A 23,225-nucleotide genomic window follows, 5' to 3' on the forward strand; every position below is an offset into this window, starting at 1 on the left:
ACCAAAACCTTTATATTAGAACATAATTGGTGCATGTACTTTTTTTGAAAAATGCTTCTTCACATGTGAACTAAACAGTCACCACTATAATGTTGCACAAGAAAAAGGAGAGGGCAGCACAGCATCCACCCTCCATTTTCCTGCAGCGGAGAGAGAAATTGTTAAGAAGCATCCCAACTGCATGTGGACACTGAGGGGCAAACTTCCTTTCACTCCCAGCACTTTTGTATTAGGGGAATATAATGCTTTCTGCCCCCAAGTTATAGTATCATGTCAACACTCAACAGTCATGCAGAACATCTTTCTCAGTCCCATGAGGGATTTTGCTGTCATTTAAACACTTGGGGAGCTCAACTTATGTCCTATGGGTAGCTGCAGACAATTCAGAAAGCTTCATGTGATGGCAAAATGAAATCCCAGAGAGCAAACAATACAGCTTTGGGAATCTTCCTGCCAGCCCCCAGAGGAACAGTACTGAAGCACTGAGGTATAGGATTATGAGATTACAGTACACATTACATTGAGATAAATACAGCATTATACAAAGCATACTCTGTGCAGTACAAGTAGGCAGGGAACCCACTCTCCTTTCAAGCCCCACCTGGGGCCTTGGTTACAAGACTATTTCAGGTATCCACAAGCTCCCATCACAAGAGTCTTGGCAGAGTTCCCTGAATGCTTCAGTTCAGAAAGTGCAGATGCTTCAGCCACTGCACTAAGCTGTCAGACTTCAGGGTAAGTTCTTTGTTCAGTGCACTGGCAGAACTAAAGCAATATCTCAGTACATTCACTTAAGAGTTCAATTACTCTGAATTTACAGCACCAATATTTTGGAAGTCTACTACATATTTAAAGATCTTGACAGATCCTCGCTCATACAAGCAGAGGCATTTTAGTGCAGCTGGTACAGACCTCATAAAACTATGCTTGTTGGCTGGAGTCCTTGAAACATTAGCAAAAGTTTTCGTTGGTAATTGAAATTACACTACGGCAACTGTACTGCACTCAAAAATGAAACCGTTAAATGCTAACATAACTACTAAAAAAGACAAAAATCAGTACCAGATGGGAACACTACTGTATGTTACTGGCCTTCCTAACCAATAAACCAGATGTTAGGAAGAAAATAAAAAATGTTTGTCACATTCTTCCTTGTATTACTGCAAACTAATAAGAAATATTCAGTGGGTATGTAATGAATGAACGTAATGAATTCAAGTACACCTTTTAAAAAAGATACAGAACAATGCATAACCCTACCATCAATTTTAAGTTCCTTATGAGATGCTGGAAAGCAGTAATGTCATTAAAGTAAATGAAACTGTTTGGGTGGTTTTTGTACTCATGGTGTTTTCTTCTGCTTCTTAGCAATGACCATCCTACATATGCCTCTTTCTGGACTCTGAACAATAAATATTCAGAGCACAATGTTATTTTTGTGGCTTCCTCTGAAACTTCAAAATCAAACCACGTGTATATTTGCACAGCATTTGGAGAAATATGTTCTTAAATTCCCCATTTCCAGGTTTACCCTAAGATAACAACGTAAGGTAATGCTTATAATGGCTCCAGATATTGTAAAACACAACTTAGTGTACAGAAACCTCTTTGGAGTATTGCATATTCTTCATCTGAAATTCCTTACACTTTCAAAATAAGGCAAACTCAAAAAATCCATGTGTGTTTAATTTCCTGAAAGTCTTTCCTTCACATTAAGCAGGAGGACTGCAGAAGCATTCAATTTAATTTTAATATAAGTATAATAAATTATATTCTTGTATGAAAGCTACAAGAAATTCAGTCATTGGGGGAAGTGTATAATATTTAAAAATAAAATATGTGGACCCATTATTCTGTGTACTTGTAACCTGATCATCTTCCATTTTTTCTCTTGCCCGTCTGCATCTCTTTCTTTATTTTGTTTTGTATGCTCAATTCTGCCTTACCTCGCATGAGGATTGAACTCTATAGGGAAGGGTTCACATGACCTCTAAGTGAATGGATGAAATGGAAACCTAAGTTTTATCTGCACTCCCTACTTGTTCATAACTCAGCTGGGTTTGATAAGAAAATAGAAGAACAGATGAACCCTAGTAGCAATCCTGCAACCTACCTGCATAATAAGTAAAAGTTCTCTTGTTTCTGTCAAAAACAAACCACCGTTTTTTCCATGTTTTAATTTTTCCTCCCATTTTAATCAGAAAGCCTCGGCAGGTCTTCTCTGTGAGAGAAATGTGGTAACAGGTCTCTATGTTGTGCCCAGCTGTTTCAATGTGACTTCGTAGGTCAAAGTCTTCCTTTCTAACAGGCAAATAGCGAGTCAAGGGACGGGCCTACAGGAAAGAAAAGAAAATCATATGATTTTTAAGAGAAGCCTTATCATCTCCTACTCTTTCTGCTGCGAGGATGTAAGTGAAAGCTGCTCACAGAGTCTAAGAATAAATGTAAGAAAAATAAAGAGCTTTTACTGCAGCTGTATTTTTCTTGAAAAATTCTTTAAACTTCTAACTTTACAGTGTTGGCTACCTTTGTAAAAGCCAGATAGAGCATAGAAGTTTCTTGAAATCAACAGCTGATAAGCTGGTAAAATAGGGGCCACAGCACAGAAAAGTTGTCTTAGAGAAGACATTAATTAAATGTAAGGGTGTGTTGCTACCTTAGATGAAGTCCAAGAACTTCATATGTAGGATGTTAAGCAAACCCTTTATTTCTCTGGATCAAATACTCACTGCACACATGTCACTCTTTAATTCTACTGCTACAGGTATTTTCATGCAGAGTATAATATATAAATAAATGCTATTGCGGGAAACATTAATAATAGGAGTGAACTGTAATTGCCAGTTAGTTTCAGGGGTTGCAGTGAAAAAAACAATTATTTTCTGCTGAACAAATTAACTGTGATATCTAGTTCACAGATATCTAGGTATGGAGAGCTGAAGTGCATCCTTCTTCAAGAGACAGCAAAGCACTGCAGGAGACAGTGCCTCATTCTTGACTGCAGTTCAAGACTCTGCATCAGGCCTGGATAGTGTCAGTTGGGAGAACAAGGAGAAGACAGTGATTTGGAACCTCTGCCAACTGAGGGAATATTCTTGTTCTCCGTGCCTGGAGGGTCTATGCACAATCACCACCCCCCTCACGTTAAACACAGAAGACAGGTCTCCCTGAGAAGGCTCCTGCCGCAGTTGAAGCAGAGAGAGGCTACTTCGGAACAGAAGCTGATTTTAGGTGCTTTCAAGATCTGTGAAAGGAGCATCTCCCTTTCTCCCTCTAGACTCCAGAGAAGTCAGTGACCTGGAGAAACTAATCTGCCCCTGCTCCATTCCTAAAGTTAGCCTGTTAAATCCCACTGTGAGTCTCAAATCAAAGGGATTTTCCCTCATTGCATTCTTAGGAGCCTCTTGGTGCAATAGGAGCTGTGTTGCCCACAAGAACCCTTAGCACCCTTCTAAAATTATGCAGTGCTGTATGGTACAAGCTGGCACCAGTTCTGGCAAGTGCAAGGGTGGAGTTTCTTCCTCTCATTTACGTTTTTAAGTGGGGGAACAAAAAATTGGTCTCACTGTACAAAGGAAAGAAAAAAGAAAAAAACCCAGTAATTTTTGACAGACAGTTTTTGTCTTCCTGCCAATTCAGCCTTCAGCCTCTCTGCCAAGTCTGCCAATTAGCAGTAACTGACAGGACATTCTATTACAACACGTGCACGCTCTAATTTGGGATAAAGATATCAGCATTGCATCGTTGTTTACGCCATACTTGAGTTGTCAACAAAATTTCTTAGAAAAATAGAAGGCAACCAAGCAAGTAAAATTTAGCATTCATAATTACACTTTATATAAAAACAAGGGAATGAGTCTATTTCACTAGAAACAGCTGGTTAACCATCAGCAAAGGTAGCACAGATAAAACCAGAAAGATATTCCAATATGACATGGAATCTTCTGCATTCAAATACTTCTATTAAGATGGAGACATTTTCTTGCTCTGGTGTACTAGCAATGACTGCCTAGTCTATTTGCTGTACCTTATAGATGTTATTGGTTTTGGAGGAATAAACAAATAGGTAAGACCCTAAGCCTACAGAAAACTCAAGGTACCTCTAAGCCTGAGAAGAAGCAAAAATATGTAGAAAGTAAAACTTTTAAAATTAAGTAATATTTCTCATTGTATAGTCCCATTAATTTTAGAAGAGAATAATATTTACTCTCTGCTGTAGATGGGGAGCTGAAAAAACTTCCTTATCTGTCTTTTCCTTTTCGGTCAAATGTTTGGAAGTAATAATACACATTTCAAGGTATTTTATGCATTAAAAGAAAAAACTAAACAAATCAAAACCCACCAGCTCCACACCAATGCTTTATAAAATTAACACACAAATTTCTGTTGTTCTGGCCAAACAATTCTGCTCTGCCTGTATTCAGTAACAAACTTTATAGGATTAATATTGATACTTTATATATAAAATGCTAAATAGATACCTATGCTGTTATCTAACTTCAAATGAATACTTGGCTCCAAGAGCCCAAACATACTTCTAGCAAAGGAATTGCACCTCAGAAATACTAAATCCATTTGTTCAGCTGAAAGCAGTCCTGTTTACCATTGGCAGAAATACACTTAGTCCTTTCTGTATATGAAGGGGAAGCCTTACACTTCAAAACCACTTCACATCCACATTATCTGACCTGTGCTCTTTGTTTCTCACGTATTTTGACTTCCTTTTCAATTAGTTTTTGCCTCTGGCTTGTTTCTTCCTCCAGTCTTTTCTCCAGTTGCTCTCTGCGGCGTTTTTCTTCTTCCAGGGCTCTTTTCTTAGCTTCCATCTCCCGTTCCTAGATACCACAGCACACACAGAACTTCAATTATATGTGAAACTATAGTTGGCAATGTCATTTCTAAGCTAGGGCTAAATACCTTTTTGTCCCTTAAATAGGCAGAAATATATGTCCAGCACTGTGGACTGAAATTCAGAATAAGAATTGCAAATAGAAATGAAGGTTCTTCTTAAGCAGCTTCCCCAGCAGGTGTCAAACTAATGCTGACCAAGTTTCTGATGGGATTTTGCCATCAACTCGCCCTTTGAGATAGCAGATATTGCATATGGGCTCAAGGTTGTAGTGTGAGGTCAAGCCAAGGGGAAAGAGGTAATTTTTAAGTGTCTATTAGGTATAAGCTGGGTAGGGTTCTATGTTGCATTTAGGAGAACATTATCCAAACTAACATGCCTACTCTTAGTTATTCAAAATTATGCTTACCCTGGTCTCAAGAAGCCGAGTCTTTTCAGCATGCGCTTGTTTGAGAAGTCTCTCCATCTCCTCTATTCTTGCAACGTTTGAAGTGCTAGCACTGCAAAAAAGACCCATTATTTCTTATTTAAAGGAATAGTTGGTATTTAAATAAATATTTTGCAGTCCAACATAGTTTAAGAATAGAGTTGATAGTGTTCTGATCCAATTCAGTGCAGTAGCCACTAACAAAAAAAGAGGTATGTTTGGTGAGTTGTGAATGACTACAGCAGTTCTGTTTCTTCCATACTTTAAGCATTTCTAGGAAAAAAGTGATTCTCTCACCTTAAACGTGGTAGAATATAACATACATTTTAAATAGGTCAGAACAAAGCATCATACATTGTTTTCCTTTAAAGTCTGATACGGCTAGAAAATATTCTCAAACACCATCTATAACAGCCTGAATTAATTTTGCTAAAGGGAAATTTTGTCAAGGAGAAATAACTGCCTATCTTTCAGATTTTATCAACAAAATCAGCTTACACTCTTTTCTTCTTCCACCAAAGTTTGCCTTGTGAGAAGCAGAAAGACCTGTTGTAAAGGGTCCCTTTCTGTTTTTTGTATTGATTTGGGATATTTGTTTGTGTTGCTTTTGTTTTCCTTCTGACATTGGCTGCAAGAGTCAGAGGGAAGCACAAGAGCAAACAGCACCAGTGAAATTCAACAGCTGTTGTAGCTTCCCAGTCCTGGGCTGGAGACGGGACTTAGAAGATGGCCTGAGGTAGCTCAGACAGCACCAAAATGGTCAAAGCAGGAAGTCAGAGAGAGAAAGGTTTCACATCATTGGCACGTTAGATCAATGCAGAGAGTTAGTTCCCAGCCTGTCTCCACCTATCAGAAACTTGCTGACTATCCCTTTAAAACAGAAATCCTCAAAACCCCAGTCCTAATGTTTTTCCTTTAAAAAAAGCAAAAACAACCAATGCAAAAAAGCCCAAACAAACCACCCAGCAGAATGACTGCCACTGGTATTTTCTGAAACTCTTAACAGTGATAATGACTAAAAGGGGAAATCAAGGGGCTTCCCTGCCCCAGCAAACAGATGCTAAGTAAAACACAGCATGCTAGCCAAAAAAGTTGGCCTTGTGTTCACAAGGGATTCATAGTGCTGCGACAAATCTGTACTTAATTATCAGCCTCTGTTTATGCTTCTGAAACTGCTGGGGCTGGACTGTGAGCAGGAATGAAAGCACTACCATAATGTCAGAAATGAAAAACAGACTGTCACGAGAAAATTGTTTGCACACAATTTTGAGACTCATCTGGACTTTTAACACAGATCATGGAAATTTCTTTCATCTGAGAAATGGTGTCTGAGCTGACAGCCTCTGAGGATGGGAAAAGCAAGCCTTTCAGTGTCATCTCTTAATTTTTACTGACCCAGAAAAGGGAGAGAAAAGGGCAAAAAGACTGTTGGAGGAAGCCTAAGTGTTTCAGCTTAAGCATCTAGTTGGTTAACATGGTGGACTTGTGGAACAAGGGTACGTCATCAATGGCAGATGTCCTTGAGAAATTTCTTATCAGAGGAAATTCCTTCCCTGTAGTGACCAGGAGAGGAAGCACTGACTGCTCTGTAGACTTCAGCATTATCACTTAACTTCTCTATATTTTTATTTTCCATCTTTCAAAAAATAGGTGAGAAGTAGTTAAACCTGATTATGAGAAGCTACACAAATATGATGCCTGTCGAATGATCTTACATTTTCTTAACCGATCAGCAGCATTCACACTATCGCAGTGTCAACATGTACATGTACATATTCTCTTTTTTCATTATGCCCCTATGACCACTGCAGGATCAGAAGGAAAGAAGATTTACCTGGAAATGTTATCTGGTGAGCACGCTGATATGCTTGTCTCCATACTGTCAGAACTGTCTAAGCTTAATGTATCAAAGGCATGGTCCTTGTAACTACGATCTGGGTAATGGAAACTGTTCAAATACACATTGGATTCTGATGCTGTTCTGCTGTAGAATTCTGGAGACTTCTGCCTTTGGTTTTCACAGATGCGCTGATGGTTGTACCCTATAAAGTACAGAGGAAACATTGATTTTACACAAAAATTATGTGACAGGAGCATAACTTGTTAGCTGCACAAGTGTTTTGAACATCACCTCAGTCTTTACTGCGCTGTGAGCAAGGTACTACAATATTGCAGTTAATTTACAAGTTAGTCACACTGAAATAAAAGCTTTAAATACCTGTTTTATCTATGATGGATTCAAATATATGCATATTAGTATAGCTGACTTTTCAATCTATGTTCTTGTATGTGTATTATGAAAATCTAATTTGAACAAATGAAATTTACATTTTAAGATTAAACTTAGGCCTAATTTGGAAAGTAATGCAGTTAAATTCGGAGATTTAGAAGAAATGACACTGACTAATTAGAGAAAAAGGAAAAAAGTCCTGATATTGAATATTCTTGAGTACTTGTCTGGTGGACTTTATTGAATATGGATTTTTTTTTTGTCTCTTTGGGAAAACTTTGCCTTCTGGTAACTACAATTGGACTCCTAGTTTCAGCTGAAATAATACTGACTGCTTGTTATAGAATCATAGTTACTGGTGTAGAGGTACTTTACTGGAGTTTTGAAACTGCAGTTCACCCTACAGAACTGAAGCAGATCCTTATAGCTCAATGATCTTGAAGAAAAATAAGATTCATTCAAAGGCTCTGCTGCTATATTTTCACAAAAACATTTTTTTCTGAAGTCATCCTTCTTGAACACAAGGAACTTTGTTTGGCTTTGTGTCCTTTGAAAATGTCTCTTCACAATTATTTTTACCCTGTGTCTCCATTGCACTTTGAAAGTAATGCAGACTTAGAGAGAGGATGTTGAGCTTGCCTGATGAAGAGGAGAGTATAAATGACAGTTGTCACTTTAACTGCTGAAGTATTTTACAGTGCCCTTTTAAGGGTTTTTCAATCTATGTGATTACAAATGCAACTGGCACTGCTCATCTTTCCCTTCAATGAATGCAAGAAGTGAGACTTTCTCACATTTCTGATACTCAGTCAGGTTTATAATATTCTCTGCACATTCCTGACCCAAATTCTGAGCTGCTGGCAGAGCTGGAGATTAGGAAGCACTGATAGACTACATGAAAACCTCACATTCTTACAGGAAGGCAGCAACTGACATTCCACATATTTAAGATAAACAGACACAGGAAAAGTGCAGACAAACGTACAAACGCAGCAAGGTCCAGATAAAAGTTTTTACTAGACACCATTAAGACACCAATGTGAGGAAAACATGCTTAAAGTGCAAATATTTTTCTGCCTTATTCTCATTCCCTATCTGTACATACAAGGTTACTCTCTGGTATTTTTTGCCATGCCAGAGCTGGGAGAGTCCCAGTTCATAGAGCCAACAACTGCAGTTATCTGAAAAGTGTGTCTGCAGCTGAATGATTAAAGCATGTCATTAAAGAAACTGTGCCCTACAAGCATTTCCAAGTTAGTTTCCTCCTCACTTCCCTCTGTACCATATAAAACTTTCTTGGAGATAGTTAAAGCTGGTTTCTAAGGAACTAATAGGACTCATTTGCCATTTAAAAGAACACTAAATTTCAATAAAAGTTCAATTGCATCGATTAGTAAAAGAGACAAAAGGGACACAAAGACACCTCAGTAGTCATAAATAATAGCATCACACAACACAGGTGTTACTGATTCATATGCAGTTTGCTTTTTCCCCTCTTATTTTGACAAATGCCTCTGTTATTGCAGATAAGCAATTACCTTTCATGCTCGAACCTTTGGAATGACTAATTGCTTCTGTGAAATGGTAATCAGTGATTCATTAGGGAAAGAGAGAAAAAAATTAATTACTGAAAAACTTTATTCAAATGCATGTTTTTCTGTTGAGCCCTCTACAAATCCTTGCCTACTCAGAAATCTTAATTCCATATTTTATATTTCACTGAAAAATAAACCCATCTAAAAGGCATAGAGCAGCATAGCAGTGCTACAAATGCTCTATCCCCTAAGATAAAGAACACATTTTTGAGGAAAACATTTATCAGTTAAATTTATGCAATCATGCAAATGTAACTAAACACTGCAAGAAATCAACATTTGTTAGGTTGCAAAATGAGATGCATTCATGGAAACAAAGCATAATTCAGTGTTCTCCTTTTATCTTCAACAGGCAGCTCAAAGCTCAGGATCAGCTGTGTACCAACACCACCAGGCTTCACAACCAAGCTGCCTCCATCACAGCCACACCTACACATTGGGCAGGCACCATCTGTTGTTCAAGGAATTTTTAACTGCTCAGGTGCCTATTTACACAACATGCACTTAAAAATATTAGACTCCTTGTAAAATCCAGTACTTAACTAAAATTTTCCTACAAGCCAAGATTAGTATCAGTCAAGTCTAAGCTGATACAGGAGCTAAAATGTTTGTTGTTGCATTGGTTTTACTACAGAGCTCCACTGCTCTGCAGCAAACCCGTAAACTTAACAATGTTAACAGCCACAGTGTTGAGAAAAATATTGCAATTATCCATAAAGCCATGTCATCAAAGAAAAACATTCCAAAGGAGTTACTGCAGAATCACAAGAGCCAGGTATACCACCACAAAATTATGGTGAGGGTAGAACTAAAAGTGAAAGCTGTTATTAAAAGTGGCACTGTCAAGTATGTAAAAAACCCAATAGTACTTTATGAAAATGATCCCATTACATTTTTCTTTTATTCCTATTCTTTCTTCTTTCTCTCTCTCTTTTTTTTTCTTTTTAAAGATTGACATTAACATGTCAAGATACATTTGCTGTGTGGAAACATGCCAAAGTAGGAAGCCGAAGTCTGTCTACCTTGTCATTGTCACCTACAGATCTGCAAAGACTTCTAAATTTTCTGCTCTACTTGTGTGGCTATGAGCAAAGAAGCAAAAAATTAGGCCTGTGCAAAGCCACAGCTCTGCAGATATCAGCATAAGTCAGAAGTTTTGTTGTGACAGGTTATTTGACAGCAGGAAAAAAAGTATTTTTGAAGTGCTATCATTATTTAACCATTAGTTAAAAGTTTTTCAAGAGTCTGGGAACTACTTGACAGTGCTGATTCAACTGGTACTTTTGGAAAAACATCACATGAGAGATACAGCCAGGGAAAGGGATGTTTTCATACCTTTTCTGTTTTTTCCTGAGTTTGACAAGAAAAAGAGTGAAAAACAAACAAAAAAGGCAGACTGCTTTGAAAAATTTCTAAATTGTTTGAACAAATATCCCTTGCTTGCAGTATACTGGTTTTTTTTTTTTTATACAGAGCTTAGAAAGGACAGAAATAATCATCTCGCTGGTACCTAACTTCTCTGTCCCAACAGCTTTGTTCCCAGTGCTGTGTCTGGTCTTACACCTTAATTCCCAGCTAACCATTCCTTCTTCCCTTCTGGAGTCCATCCTGCAGTCCATGGGACTGCATTAGCTAACCCTCCTTGCTCCTGCCTGTCCTTGTGCAAGCTTCTGGCACCCAGAACTCCCTGTGAGCCCCAAGCCTCCAACTGTGCAGGGTGAGGTCTCAAGATTGTACCAAATAGCAGCTTCTTCATTCTGTTTTTGCATATGGTTTGGGTACAAAGGCATGTACACAGCACGTGAATTTATAAATACAGTCCTTCAAAAATACCTCATGAATGGCTGCTAAGAAATACCTTTTTCCACTAATGATTTAAAACAAATATGTGTCCTCTAAAACATTTAAGTTGCTCTTAACTCAAGCTATGATTACTGACAGTGACTATTTCTTTCCATAACAATTATTGAACTCACATGACTGACTGAACACCGCTTGATAGTCCTGGAATACAGACTATTTAATAATTAAAAACCTATGAAAATATTTACTACTGCATCCAGCCTAAAATTTATTCATAGATAATACTTGTTTCTTCATAAAACAAATGAGATTGAAATCCATGTTCAAACCCAAGTTGCTGCTCTTAATTTCTTGATTTCACTTTTAACTTTGCTTTTTTTTCAGCTCAGACTTTTACATTTACCTTCTTGGACTGAAATAAGAAAAACTGGAGAAAGCATATTGGAGAAAACTCAATTCAGACCATGACTAGTGTAGTGATAACACTCAGATAATATCTTTAAACCAGCTGAGCTGCTGCTGCCTCCAGCCAGCATTGAATAGACTTGTTTTCAGATCTATATGCACACACCAGAACATCTGATCTAGAACTTTGCTCAATGCTGTCAAGCCTGAAGGAGCACAGGTCCTACTAATAGGACTTCTGGAGCACATCATCCTCTTTGGACAGCAGTTTGTGGGTCACTGCTTGATAGCCAGGACTCCAGACTGAGTGGATGAAGTGGCATTTATCATGTGAGACCCTGGCTCACCACTGAGCCCAGTTCCAGTGCACTGGGTGCAGCCCTATGCCCAAGGTATCAGGAAGCCAAGACGCCCATGTTGTTTGCAATATATCACCTTGACCACAGAAAACTGATGGAGTGAAAAACCTGTCAAGTGGGGAAAGAAATGCAGGGAAAGCAAGAGCTGACTCACTACACATGATAGGTAGAGAACACTTTTTATCTATTCATCACCTTTTTTAGGTGAACAACTAACTTTTGGAGCAGGAAGATTAGAGAGCTTGTATTTATCAGTATAATCAGACTCTTTACATTTATGGAGTTCCACTGATTTGTTCATAAATCTTCTGAAAAATATTAACTTAGTCTGAAAAGGCAAACCTGATCTACCTCAAGAATGTTTTTATAATAAATTATCTGTATTTATTATAAAATAAACATTTATCATTGGTGATGGAATAAAAAAACATCTCCAAGGACATTCATTGACATGACATTTGGCTTGGTTTTCAAAGATGTATTTAAAGATGTCTGCTGAAATTAATCTTAGTTACTCAGTCTCAAGTCCCGTTGATTTTAGTGGAAGACAAGTAAGATTTCAGAATTTTAATGGATGCTGATATTCCATTTCAGTGGTCTTGTGTGGTGCTTTGAAGCAGTACATCCTGTTCAAAACATGACCCAAATCTCACTGTTCCACAGAAATGCATTTTCTTTACTTTTGACTTTGAAGAAAGTTTGTTTTCCCTCTGTGTGCTGAGCATGGGTATAAAGTGTGAGGGGAAACCAGAAATCCCACCAAGTTAAACTCAGTCCCTTCCCTGCTCAAACCATGACATTTATTAAGGCTTTACCTGTGAAGCTGAATGAAAGGTGCTTGAAGACTGTTTTTTCCAGCCCTTCTGTATAGCTGGATAGAAATTCTCTGGGATCTGACTCCAGCCACCTGGCTTGGATATTCCTGTCCTTGCTGAGTTCTGCACTGCAGTGCAGAAAGAGCCCTGCAAACACTTTTGTGGTGTGTTACCCAGACAAAGGAGCTTTCCCCAACCTAGAAACATGGCACTTCAGTGCAAAAGCAGTTATACTCTTCAAGTTCCTCCAACAGCAATAAATTCAAGGAGCTTGAGGTTGAACAGAAAGGGAATAAACCCTTTAGTAAGTACTAAGAGAGGCCACGAATGATCCTTGTGTTCCTATATCCTTCCTGTTAACGACTCTTTGAAAATCCTGTGACAGTTCAAATAAAGCACCTGTCAGCAGCATTGTTTCCCTTTGGCAAAGCTAATGTTTCAGAAGAGGACATCTAGAACTGTTCTTTTTCCCAGTACAAATTAATCCCTTAAGGCTCTCTTCATAATTTTCTATTTCCATTCAAACTGTTGATCTTTCAAAAAATAACAGCCAACTAGTATGATGAGCAGTATAGCACATGATTCCTCAACGGCATACGAAAAGTGCTATGCCAGCTGCCCCAATGAATATATCTTGCTCATTCTCCCCTGCCTCTTTTCTTTGTCATGCCATAATTCGATTTTGATTCGTGAGGTTTCTCTCTTTCTCACTCTTAAGACAAGAAATCTACTCTTAGACTGTCTTAATTACACCGTGACAAAAAATTTAACATTAGAAGTGATTTACTTTTAAAACCCTTGCCTGTGTTAGGTTTGGTAACACTTTAAAGTTGTGTTTTAGGTCACACACTAACACTCTTTGCAACCGTTTTACAGAAATATTTCCAATTTTAAATACTTGATCTCTTGTCAAAGTTTAGCCAAAACATCCCTATTGATTTTCAGACAGAAATAACATCACAGTGGTGAGTCTGAACGTAATTGCAAGCTATTCCACCTTTGCACACGTGTTACATCAAGGACGCTTTCCAAGCTGAGCATGAAGCTCCTTTTGTACTGTACCTGAAATATGTAAAGGTAAGTTAGCCACAACACTGCAGACTTGTGTAAGGCCTGCTGCATAACTACAGCTCAAAACCAACAAATCACAACTGGATCAGCGCTATAAAGGGGCTGTAGTAAGTCACGATCCTTTCTCAGCTTGCTTGTTCCATCCCTGCATTAAGTCATCTTGGTGCATATGACTGACGTCAGTCATTGCCGTGATCTTTAATAGCTGCAAGCTCTGACAAGTCCTGTAACAACGGGGTGGATCTAGCTCAGCTCAGGCTCAGTTAGTGCAGTTCTACACAAGGACCTCTTGCACTGATATTGATGATGGTGATGCAGATGCTGGAAAGAAAATAAACTGACAGATGGCACTGAGGAGTGCTTCCTTTTGAAGATGGGACACATCAATAATACATCTCATTAAGGCAGAAAATAGGTGTATTGACTCAAGTCAACAAACAACAGACACAGAATCCCATAGCCTACAAGATCACGTTTCAGAGGTGTAGCTTGCTTTTGGATCTGCAATTGCTGTATCCCTATTAAAAAACATAGCCATCTATCCACAACAGAACAGCTCTCTTCCTTCCTATTTTGTAGCCCAAATATTTAAGACCACTTATAATACCACAGTCACAGCTTCTTAAAGTTATCTCTCTCTGGGGAATTTATCCAAGCAAAAACATGTGCCTGTGAAAAACAATTTTTAAATCCCAACATAAAAAAAAAAGGGAAGGAAAAAAAGAAAGAACATATAATATATTGCTTCAAAATCACTCACAGAAATTACCCAGTTAACACAATGTGTACTTTCAATATACTTTTCTTGTGTACTGGATTATATTTGGTGACCATGTACTTCAAAACTACACATGCACCTACGTCCTAATATTAACATCTTATTTTGCCAATATCAAAAAATCAATTACATTTAGAGCTTGCTTTTGTCACCAAGAAGTAAACTTTTATTTTACATGTCTGTTTGTCTGTTTCAGGCTTATTTATGAAGAATTGAACACTGATTTTAAACAGAAATGAAACAATGAAAAGGTCTTACCTTTGTGCATCCTTCTCGACTCCGAGTCTTTGGTCATGGTTGCCAGGCAGTGAGGAAGTACACTGCCACAGCTGTTGCTCTGTCCTAATGGTAAATGTCCCTGCAGGAAATTTTGTAAATACGTGCTTAAAACTGTATTTCAACACTTATTTTATCAGCAATGGCAAAATAATGTGCTTTGTCATGGATATTAATGTCATGTCATATCAATCAGCCATGGATATTTCCATTATGTACAGTCTCTATTAGGCCAAAATGTTTTCAGAGTAGTACCTCCACCTTCCTGCTGTATGTTGATTTACCATGTCACAAATAAAGAGTATTTTCACTTTATACATAACTTTACCATTTAGAGGCCTTCAGCAGGAAAGAAAACAAGTTGTGTCTCTAGAATCAATTTAAACCAGCCTGAAAATACAATCCTTGAGACAGAAATTGTGCATTTATGATTAATGTACTACAGCATGGCATTTCCAGAGGTCAGAAGAATGGCTGGAAGTGCAGAGGGTTTCATATACATTCCCATTTGTTAATAAACCTGAAGTCCGTTCAAAGTCAACTTGATATGTGAATTTGGGGGGTTACATAATGCTTAGGGTGCTACCCAGCCTTCCCTCTAACACAACACAGGATTTCCTGCAGAGGCTGGAAGGCTGTGAGTAGCAGCAGCCACGTACTTTGTTTGTGATGTTGCGTCCCAGCGTGGCGCTGTTGAAGTGGGGAGACACAGACGGGGCAGTTTTCTTGCGGGGTAAAGTATCGCTCAGGTACGTGCACTCCCTGTGCTGCTTCTTGCGCTCCTCCAGATTTCTGAAATGCTTCACGGGGAATTCATTACAGTTTTGACAAAATGAATTGATGCACTTGCTCAGTTATACTCTATATGGAAAATACTGAAGATGATAGTCTGGAAAGAACAAAATCTAACATACAGAGCACCTCCTGCTTCACAGTGCTTTCCATCACATTAAAGTGATTAAAAAAATGCATTAAATTCATGTGCACATTTTATGTACATGTCCCTGTACCTTTTCTTTGGTGTTAAAAATTCAAGTCTAGTGTACAAGTGGAACCCAATTACAAAGGAAAACTTTCCCCTAGAAGTTATTCTAATCAATTGGTGGCTTAAAACCATACAGCTTTTAAAAGGCATTGTTCAAATGTATATGAAAATTTAATTTAGGAGTTCATACATACATTATTGCTGCAGGGCCTCTGACAGTTACAAGGGCTCCTGAATATTAATATTTGCCACTGTATTATTAATATAAGGTTAATTTTTGTTCAGTAACATTCTATAATACAGCATGTTGATTTTTAAATGAGCAGTGCCTTTAAGTGCAACACTCTGCAAGCACAATCAACTTACAGTCTATCACTCTAATGTTCTCACACATATATCAACTTCATGGCCACCATAACAAAAGCAAACAAAACAAAATAATCCCAAGTTACCAGCTTTGAATCTGTTACCTGTTGTTGCCTGCGGTGTTTCTTAGCTGGCAGAGGTGGAGGTGTATCAGATAAAGGAATAGGATCTACATGAGTAGCCATGACCTCAGGCCAATGGACTGATGGAAGTTGAGCAATAGAGCGAGGAGAAAGAGAGTGAGGAAACACAAATCCAGAACAGAGAGGTGATCTTAGCTTTATAGAAAAAAGAGAAATTACACACAGTGTTTTCTTTTTGGAATTTCTCAAAAGATACGGCACATACAAGCTGCAGTTTTAGCACTGTGTTTGTTGGAGTGTTTAGCAGGAAAGGAGGTGTGCTCTATTGCAACTCTCAAAGCATATTGAGCTACCAGAAGCAGCACACAAATACCAAATGCTAAACCAGTTTCAGCCTTATTGCAATGCAAAGGTACGTGGCTTTACAATTATAAGGTTATTCTGTTCCTTTAAAAGGAGATTTATTCAAAATTTGCTCTAGTCATTACAAAGGCAAAAATATTCAAAGGAATGAGGAAAAGAAAGTAAGCTAGAGGACAGACTGGACAGACTCCATGGAACAGCTAAGATGGGTAGAAGCTATTCATCTCCCATAACTATTCAAGATATACTTCTACCACTTTACATGGGGGGGAGGGAAAGAAGCTACAAAACACAAAATGAACACCTGGACACTACTAATCAAGTTGTCATAAGCTTGTCCACAGACTGTTTCCCAGAGGTGCATTACATTATAGGGTTTGCCAGGCAAAGATTGTAACTTAGTGCTGCTTGGGTCATAAGAATTCAGGGTTTTTTGCCTTCTGAGTCCCATCTACCTCATCAAAGACACTTTACAGCTAGAGCAGTCCTTCAGCTTTACTATTAAATCTGTTATCTGACTTGGTAACTGGCAGAGAGCAGTTTGCTTTAGGGTCAGTTTGTTACATGTTGAATTACCAAAAAATAAAAAATGAAGAAAATAAAAAGGCAGCCATGAAAGAACAATGCAAACAAAGGGAAATGTCTCTCAAACAAACCTCTTTATTTTGTGGCTGGCTCGTCAGCACAGCCGTGGAAGGCTCAGTGGCAACTGCTTCAACATCTGAGGGGGTCTGAGTGGAAGGGGATATATTCGTGGAATTGCCATACAGCTCACTAATTTCACTTACACTGATATAGCCCTAAAAGGAGGAATTCAGAAGTTAAAAGGAGCAAAAGCCAAAAGACGTGCAAGAGTATTAATGTATCCAGTACAATGAAAGTTAGTTTAGAGTGATTCAGCCAAATATTTGTTATCATTGAAATACTTAATCATAAATAAAATAAAATTAGCATCAAGATTTTCGAATGTTAAATACCTGGATTCTGAAAACTGTTCTTAATTAAATTCCAAAAACATTTGTGTAATCAAAATGGAAATGTACATTAAGTGTCCAAAAGATTTTACTAAAATGCAAACACCCTTTAGAAATTATGTAGCTCTTTCTCAGGAAAGCAGATTGGGCGAAAAGGAAGAATAAATCTTATCTTTATATCTTAATTTGTTTTTTGTCTCTGATTAAATAAAATAACCTGATTTGTTTCTTGCCTAACTATTAAGCTAATTTGAGTAAATCAAATGAGTAACAGAACTGGGAAGAACTTTTATAAAGACAAGTCATTGCCATAAATTACACTAACAAATCTCCCATTTGCGTCATCTGGAAGACACTTCTAGCTTTTATATATTACCAGAAGACCCCAGCTAAGATGCTGTTAGTGTTAGCCCTGAAGCCATTACAATTTGCTTCCCTTTTTTTAAATTAACCAGTCATACAGAAGGTGATGGACTGAGAAATGGCAGGAACATCAGTGTGCTTCTGCCTGCAAGAAGATTTATGCAACCAGATTTAAGATATAATGGCACAATATAGTTATTGCATGTATTTCGGTGTTAAATGGACAAATGTTTTTTAAAAAGTAAAATATGGATTCTAATCCATTGTGCATAGGATACCAGGCTGTACAAAGTCAAATGTCATAATCCATAGAAAACAAGGCTATGCCAAAGGAAGAATAAATCACTGTTGAAGCAATGTTATAAAGATGAGCTAGAAATATGTTTATTTTTAAATCAAGATGTTAAGCTGCTTTCACTCTGACAGTGTGTGGCAAGGGCTGTGTTTCTAGTACTGCACCAACATAGTGACATACCAGTGTGTATACTTCAGCAATTCCATAAGAGAAGCCAGACTGCTATTAGTATTTCTTCTTTTTAGAAATGCCTAAATTTAGTAATGATCATAGAAGACAATTTGAAAAGAAATACCAACATTACTATCTATTAGCATAATTTTCAATGTATGATATCAGTTATTTCAAGCAGATAAGACAATTCTGGAAAATCATGTATCATACATACAGAGTGAACAAAGCACTCTACAAATGGGAGGCAAATCTTAACTCTTATATTATTTGATGACCCATTAATTGAGGAAACTGGCTAGGATACTGAACTTTATCTCTCAAAACATGTGACAACACTACAGTAAAATAGAGTCCCGTATGAATTAACAAAACTTGCTTAATCATCTTGTAGTGGCAGTTTATCAGTAAGCAAAACTCAGCAAGTCTATAATGCAACATTGTGTCATTTTGAAGATATAAACACTTTGGCCATTATATGAAAAACATTCAGTTCTGACTCACACCAGTGAGGATTCACCATGGGGATAAAAAACCAAGGAAAGAACAAATGACTGTGTGCTAGTTCAGGCCCCTATTACATTCAATTAAATAAATGGTTTCAAGTCAGATTAGTCATCCAAGTCATTTTGTCAATGCTGAACTTTTAAACAGCATTGATTTTCCTCGCTTATTTAAGTACTGGGATAAGCATCCTCCCTCTTTGTGTGAGGCAGCGTTACTCTCTTGCAGGCAGTGACTCAGCTCACAATGAATGGAAGAGGGTTACAAATGTGTGCTTTGGTGAAGAGGGCTGGCAAACATTGGACCACAGACTCGACTGATGCATGAGCAATCCTATGGTGAAATGAACTGCTATGCCAGCAGTCTCTATAAGCCTGTTTGCCATTTGGTGCCTGATTTTCAAAGGTGCCAGGACAGCCGGAAAAGAATTAAACTGGGCCGAGACAAACACAACATTTGGCAAAGGCATTTCTTTTGTAGGACAGAGCCTGTGGAAACACTGAGGATGAAACAGATAACCCTTGCTGTTCCTCCTCTTATTTGCCTTGGAGTAAGTCCTAACTGACTTCACTGCAGTGATGGGAATGACACTACTGAATAATGCATTTCATTAAAAAGTGTAGCCTCACTCAATGTAGTTGCATTTTGAAGTATGTAAGTAAACAAGCCATTATGTGTCTGTGATAAAAACCAACCAGATAGCACCCATTCTCTAGTGAGAGAATGCTCAGATGCATCTCAAAAGGAAAAATAATGAAGCTTAGACTTGCCAGATGTCCTGGTGGGAGGTCAGATGTCCAGGTCAGAACCTTGACACTGAAAGTCTAAGCGAGCGAGGAAGGGTGCTCAATCCCAGGGGCATGGGAAACTGCACACCAGGAACTTGGAGATCAGATAATCAAGATCCCAATTCCCAGGTGCTGAAAGGATATGTGGTTGTGTTAGACTTTTGAGAGCCCAACTTCCCAGAGTGACAGCTACATCATTAGATGTGGCAGACCTTGCTCAGGGCTTCAATACAAGTAGTTCCAGCAAGTCCAGTCAGAACTCTTAAGCAGAAGTTAATGAAGCAGCCATAGATGCATAGATTTCTTGCTTACTCTAACTATTCAAAAAAGTGAAATAAATAGCTCAATACGTATCTTAGAACCACAGTAGCTTGAAGTCTTCAAATCAATACTTTTTAAAAAGAACAAAATGTACATTTGTCATGCTTTAGCAAAGAGCCTTAGAATAAGGGAGGGGAGGCAATGATAAAATCTACAGTGCAAAAATAAGACCAAACTATATTTGTACTTGAACAGTTATTCCTAGATCTCATTCTTCTTCACTTCAATGAAGTTTAATTGTCTATTTTGAGAAAATTAGACATATACACACACTCCACACACATAAAAACAATAATTTCTCCACAGCAAGAGATTAAAGTGATACCAGTTACATTTGGAATAATGTCAAGAGAAGCTATTTCTGCTCACTAATGAATTTAGACTTCTATGAATAAGTTTAAAAAATTGTATGAAATTACTTTGTAAAGACTTGATGACTAGGACTTCACTAAATACGAAATACTAAAGTGCTTTTGTATGAAGCATTATTAAAAGTTAGTTATGGTAAAGTCAAAAGCAGAGAAACTCTTTACCTCTTTCAGACTATTGGGACTGACAGGAAATCCCTTTCCTCCGGAAAGTGTGGAATATTTCTTTTCCAGATTACAGAGATTTTCTTTTTCCTGTCAAAACCAGACATTTTATATTAAATAGCCACATAGTGAAAATAAATGTTAGCCATTTCCTTAACTATGTGAAGAAACACACTGGGAGAGAAAGCTGAAACTGCACAGCAGAGCTTCAGCTTCATCCATTGAGAACAGAACTGAACAAAAACATGGAGATACAGAACAAAAAGCAAATGAAAGACTTAATATTTAACAACCACAGCCAAACCACATAAGTGCTCCTTCAGTGTTTTGAAAATGATGACTCTGCTTAGTGAACAAAACATGATTTCTCTCACGATTAAAAGTAAAACATAAAACAGACATGAAGGGTTCACACCAGCTTCTTAATAACCAGATGTTAGCTGATGTGAAGTCATCTCATGGCCTTGCAGGGGCTATTGCAAGCTAGAAATCTGAGCACTCTGTGCACCGTTCTGGTAGCCACACAGGGAGCACAGGCTTCCAGCTTCAGCACGTGGGTGGGTGCCTCTGCTTGAGCCCTTGGGAGAGGGGGCACCTCTAAAACACTCGTAATTATCAAATGCCAGCAGTGTTTTCTCTTAAGAAACCTGCTGATTAACTGCAAAAGATTGTTTCTTTTTCTTTTAAAGGTGAATGTCTGTCACACGATTACCAACTTGCTAGTTTCTGCACAACTGATGCTCTTCTTGTGCTCTACATTCTTTTATTCTATGAAATGCTCTTCTATTGCGTGCTAAAAATGCTTGAAAGACAAAAAATACTTACCCTTTGCAGCATCATTATTAAGTTGTTTTTCTCTTTTACAAAATGATCTTGTTCTCTTTGTGCTTGTTGGACAATATGATTGGCTTGTTTTTTGAGAGCAGAAATCTTTTCCTAATATAAGAAGAAAATCACAACTTACATGATTTATTTTCAAATCTCAAGACAACATGCAGCAAGGATCGTATTCATGAAAGTTCACTTATTCATATGCATGATTAAGCAGCAGGAAAAGAAGTTTTTACAAGACAGCTCACTGCTCTGAAGGAGATAATTAAATAAGAATTAGACAGTAAAGAGAAAACTTACTCAAGAGACAAAAGAATAATTGCACATATTCTCTGATAATATAGTGACAAGCATCCATATACTGAACAGAACTGGTTAAGAGATTCAACCTCTGATTTCTGAAAAAAAGTGGTATTTAATCGATTGAGATAGGACCTTTATAACTAATTTTTAAAATAACTGTATTTTCTTAATTTGGTGTTCTACTATTATTTTAACAAAACCATTTAGCAGCAAAATCAATAACAACCCTAAAATAACTGTAGTTTTGTCCAGAAAGTACAACTCTCCTTTCTTAAAAAGGAAAAGAAAAAGCTTTGGTACTTTTTTTGAGCAAATTAAAGGGTTTGATTTTCACATAAAATATGTAAACAAGGCATGAAATGTTATTAATTTCTTTCTTCTTGGAGAATTGCATTATTTGATCTGTGTGGGATGTCACAGGGCCATTATCTTTGCTCTGCTTCAAAAACTCTTTCAAAGAGGAATGTTTTGCATTATTTCTTGCAGATGGGCAGGCTGTAGATACATTTCCTTGCCTTTATGCTCAACAAAGAACAAATTAATCGAGTGTTGGTGCTCTTACCTTTCTACTGACAATGCTGCGCTGATATTCAGCTACTTCATGCAGGAGCTGTTGTGTCAGATTTTCCTTCTCTTCATCTAACCTGCTTTCGTGTTCAAGCTGCTGAAATTCTAAATCTTCAAAGTGTTTGCTTTCTATGTCCAGAATATCAGCATCCTTAAGAAAAAAAAAAGTAATATGTAAAAAAGTAATCATACTTTCATTGATACCACAGTAGAGATGCTTACAAACACAAAAATCAACCTAAAATTATATATTTCCTACAACATGTCTCACCAGGATCTCAATACTTTTAATGACCTACTCTCATAATAAGAGAATAAATAGGGCTAATTATTATTTTGATGTTGCTTTCTCCATCACTCCTACTATTGCCTCTTGCTAAGAAGCACCTGCAGAGCGAGGGAGCTGTTTTGCAGCATGCAGAGCAAGTGGAGCCCCCCAAGCTGGCTGGGCTCTGCTGTAGCCTAGCTGGGACACCACCAAAGCCTGAACCCACCTAGTGAGGTTGTCACATGCCAAACTCAGAGGGCACCTGCTTTCCAAACAAAAAGGACAAAATATCACACCAGTATCCCCAGAGAACTGCACAAGGAATTAATTGCTGAAAATTGCTCTCTGTGCAATTAAGGACTCTAGTCATCCACCCTAGCCAGAAGGTGCAGTACTTCAGAAAAAGTATCAGCCCACTTTTATGCATTCCCCTGAACTGATATCATGTTTTGTCAGAAAAAGAAGTTGAATGCTGCAGAAATGAACCAAGAAACAAGAATACACCTGCCTTCCGCTTAGGGATGATGAGATAAAACTCATGGTGCTTTTCAGCACAAGAAATGAATGCTAATCTTCCTCCTGCAACATCTGTGCATTCATAATATGAATTCCTGCTTACAAGTTTCAGAGTCCTGAAGAAAAGGGTGTTTTTAATAATTGCAGCATTAGTAAATGGTAAGGCTCTCTAAAATAAACACATTGTACATAACTTGCTACACAAGAAAACCTACATCCTTGAAGCAATTTTAGAGGAAGGCAAACTTGCTCCTTTTCTTATTTCAACCTAAGGCAAAGGTTACTGGCCAGGATAAGCCACTACTAAGGTAAGTCTCTATAAAAGGAATTCAAAGCCAGGTTCCAGTGTACCGGGAAAAGACACAGGATGCAGAAACTGAAGGATC

General features: G+C 37.8%; 1 protein-coding gene across 12 annotated transcripts in view; it reads right to left on the reverse strand.

Annotated features, from left to right (window-relative positions):
• PHLDB2 (pleckstrin homology like domain family B member 2) overlaps positions 1–23,225 on the reverse strand; it is a 65,770-nt gene that overhangs the window by 3,176 nt on the left and 39,369 nt on the right. For 6 of the 12 annotated variants that reach the window (XM_048293703.1, XM_048293702.1, XM_048293707.1 and 3 more), the window contains 12 exons: positions 22,051–22,206; positions 21,180–21,290; positions 20,355–20,444; positions 17,062–17,205; positions 16,064–16,237; positions 15,268–15,408; positions 14,591–14,690; positions 9,045–9,080; positions 7,111–7,318; positions 5,259–5,349; positions 4,689–4,835; positions 2,114–2,333 (listed from right to left, as the gene is read on the reverse strand). In XM_048293703.1, the coding sequence (XP_048149660.1) occupies positions 2,114–2,333; positions 4,689–4,835; positions 5,259–5,349; positions 7,111–7,318; positions 9,045–9,080; positions 14,591–14,690; positions 15,268–15,408; positions 16,064–16,237; positions 17,062–17,205; positions 20,355–20,444; positions 21,180–21,290; positions 22,051–22,206 (1,618 nt within the window). The remainder of the gene's footprint in view (positions 1–2,113; positions 2,334–4,688; positions 4,836–5,258; positions 5,350–7,110; positions 7,319–9,044; positions 9,081–14,590; positions 14,691–15,267; positions 15,409–16,063; positions 16,238–17,061; positions 17,206–20,354; positions 20,445–21,179; positions 21,291–22,050; positions 22,207–23,225) is intronic. The other 6 variants (XM_048293712.1, XM_048293710.1, XM_048293709.1 and 3 more) reach the window with 5 other exon arrangements.

Source organism: Corvus hawaiiensis, chromosome 2, assembly GCF_020740725.1.
Source record: "Corvus hawaiiensis isolate bCorHaw1 chromosome 2, bCorHaw1.pri.cur, whole genome shotgun sequence".
Taxonomy (NCBI): domain Eukaryota; kingdom Metazoa; phylum Chordata; class Aves; order Passeriformes; family Corvidae; genus Corvus; species Corvus hawaiiensis.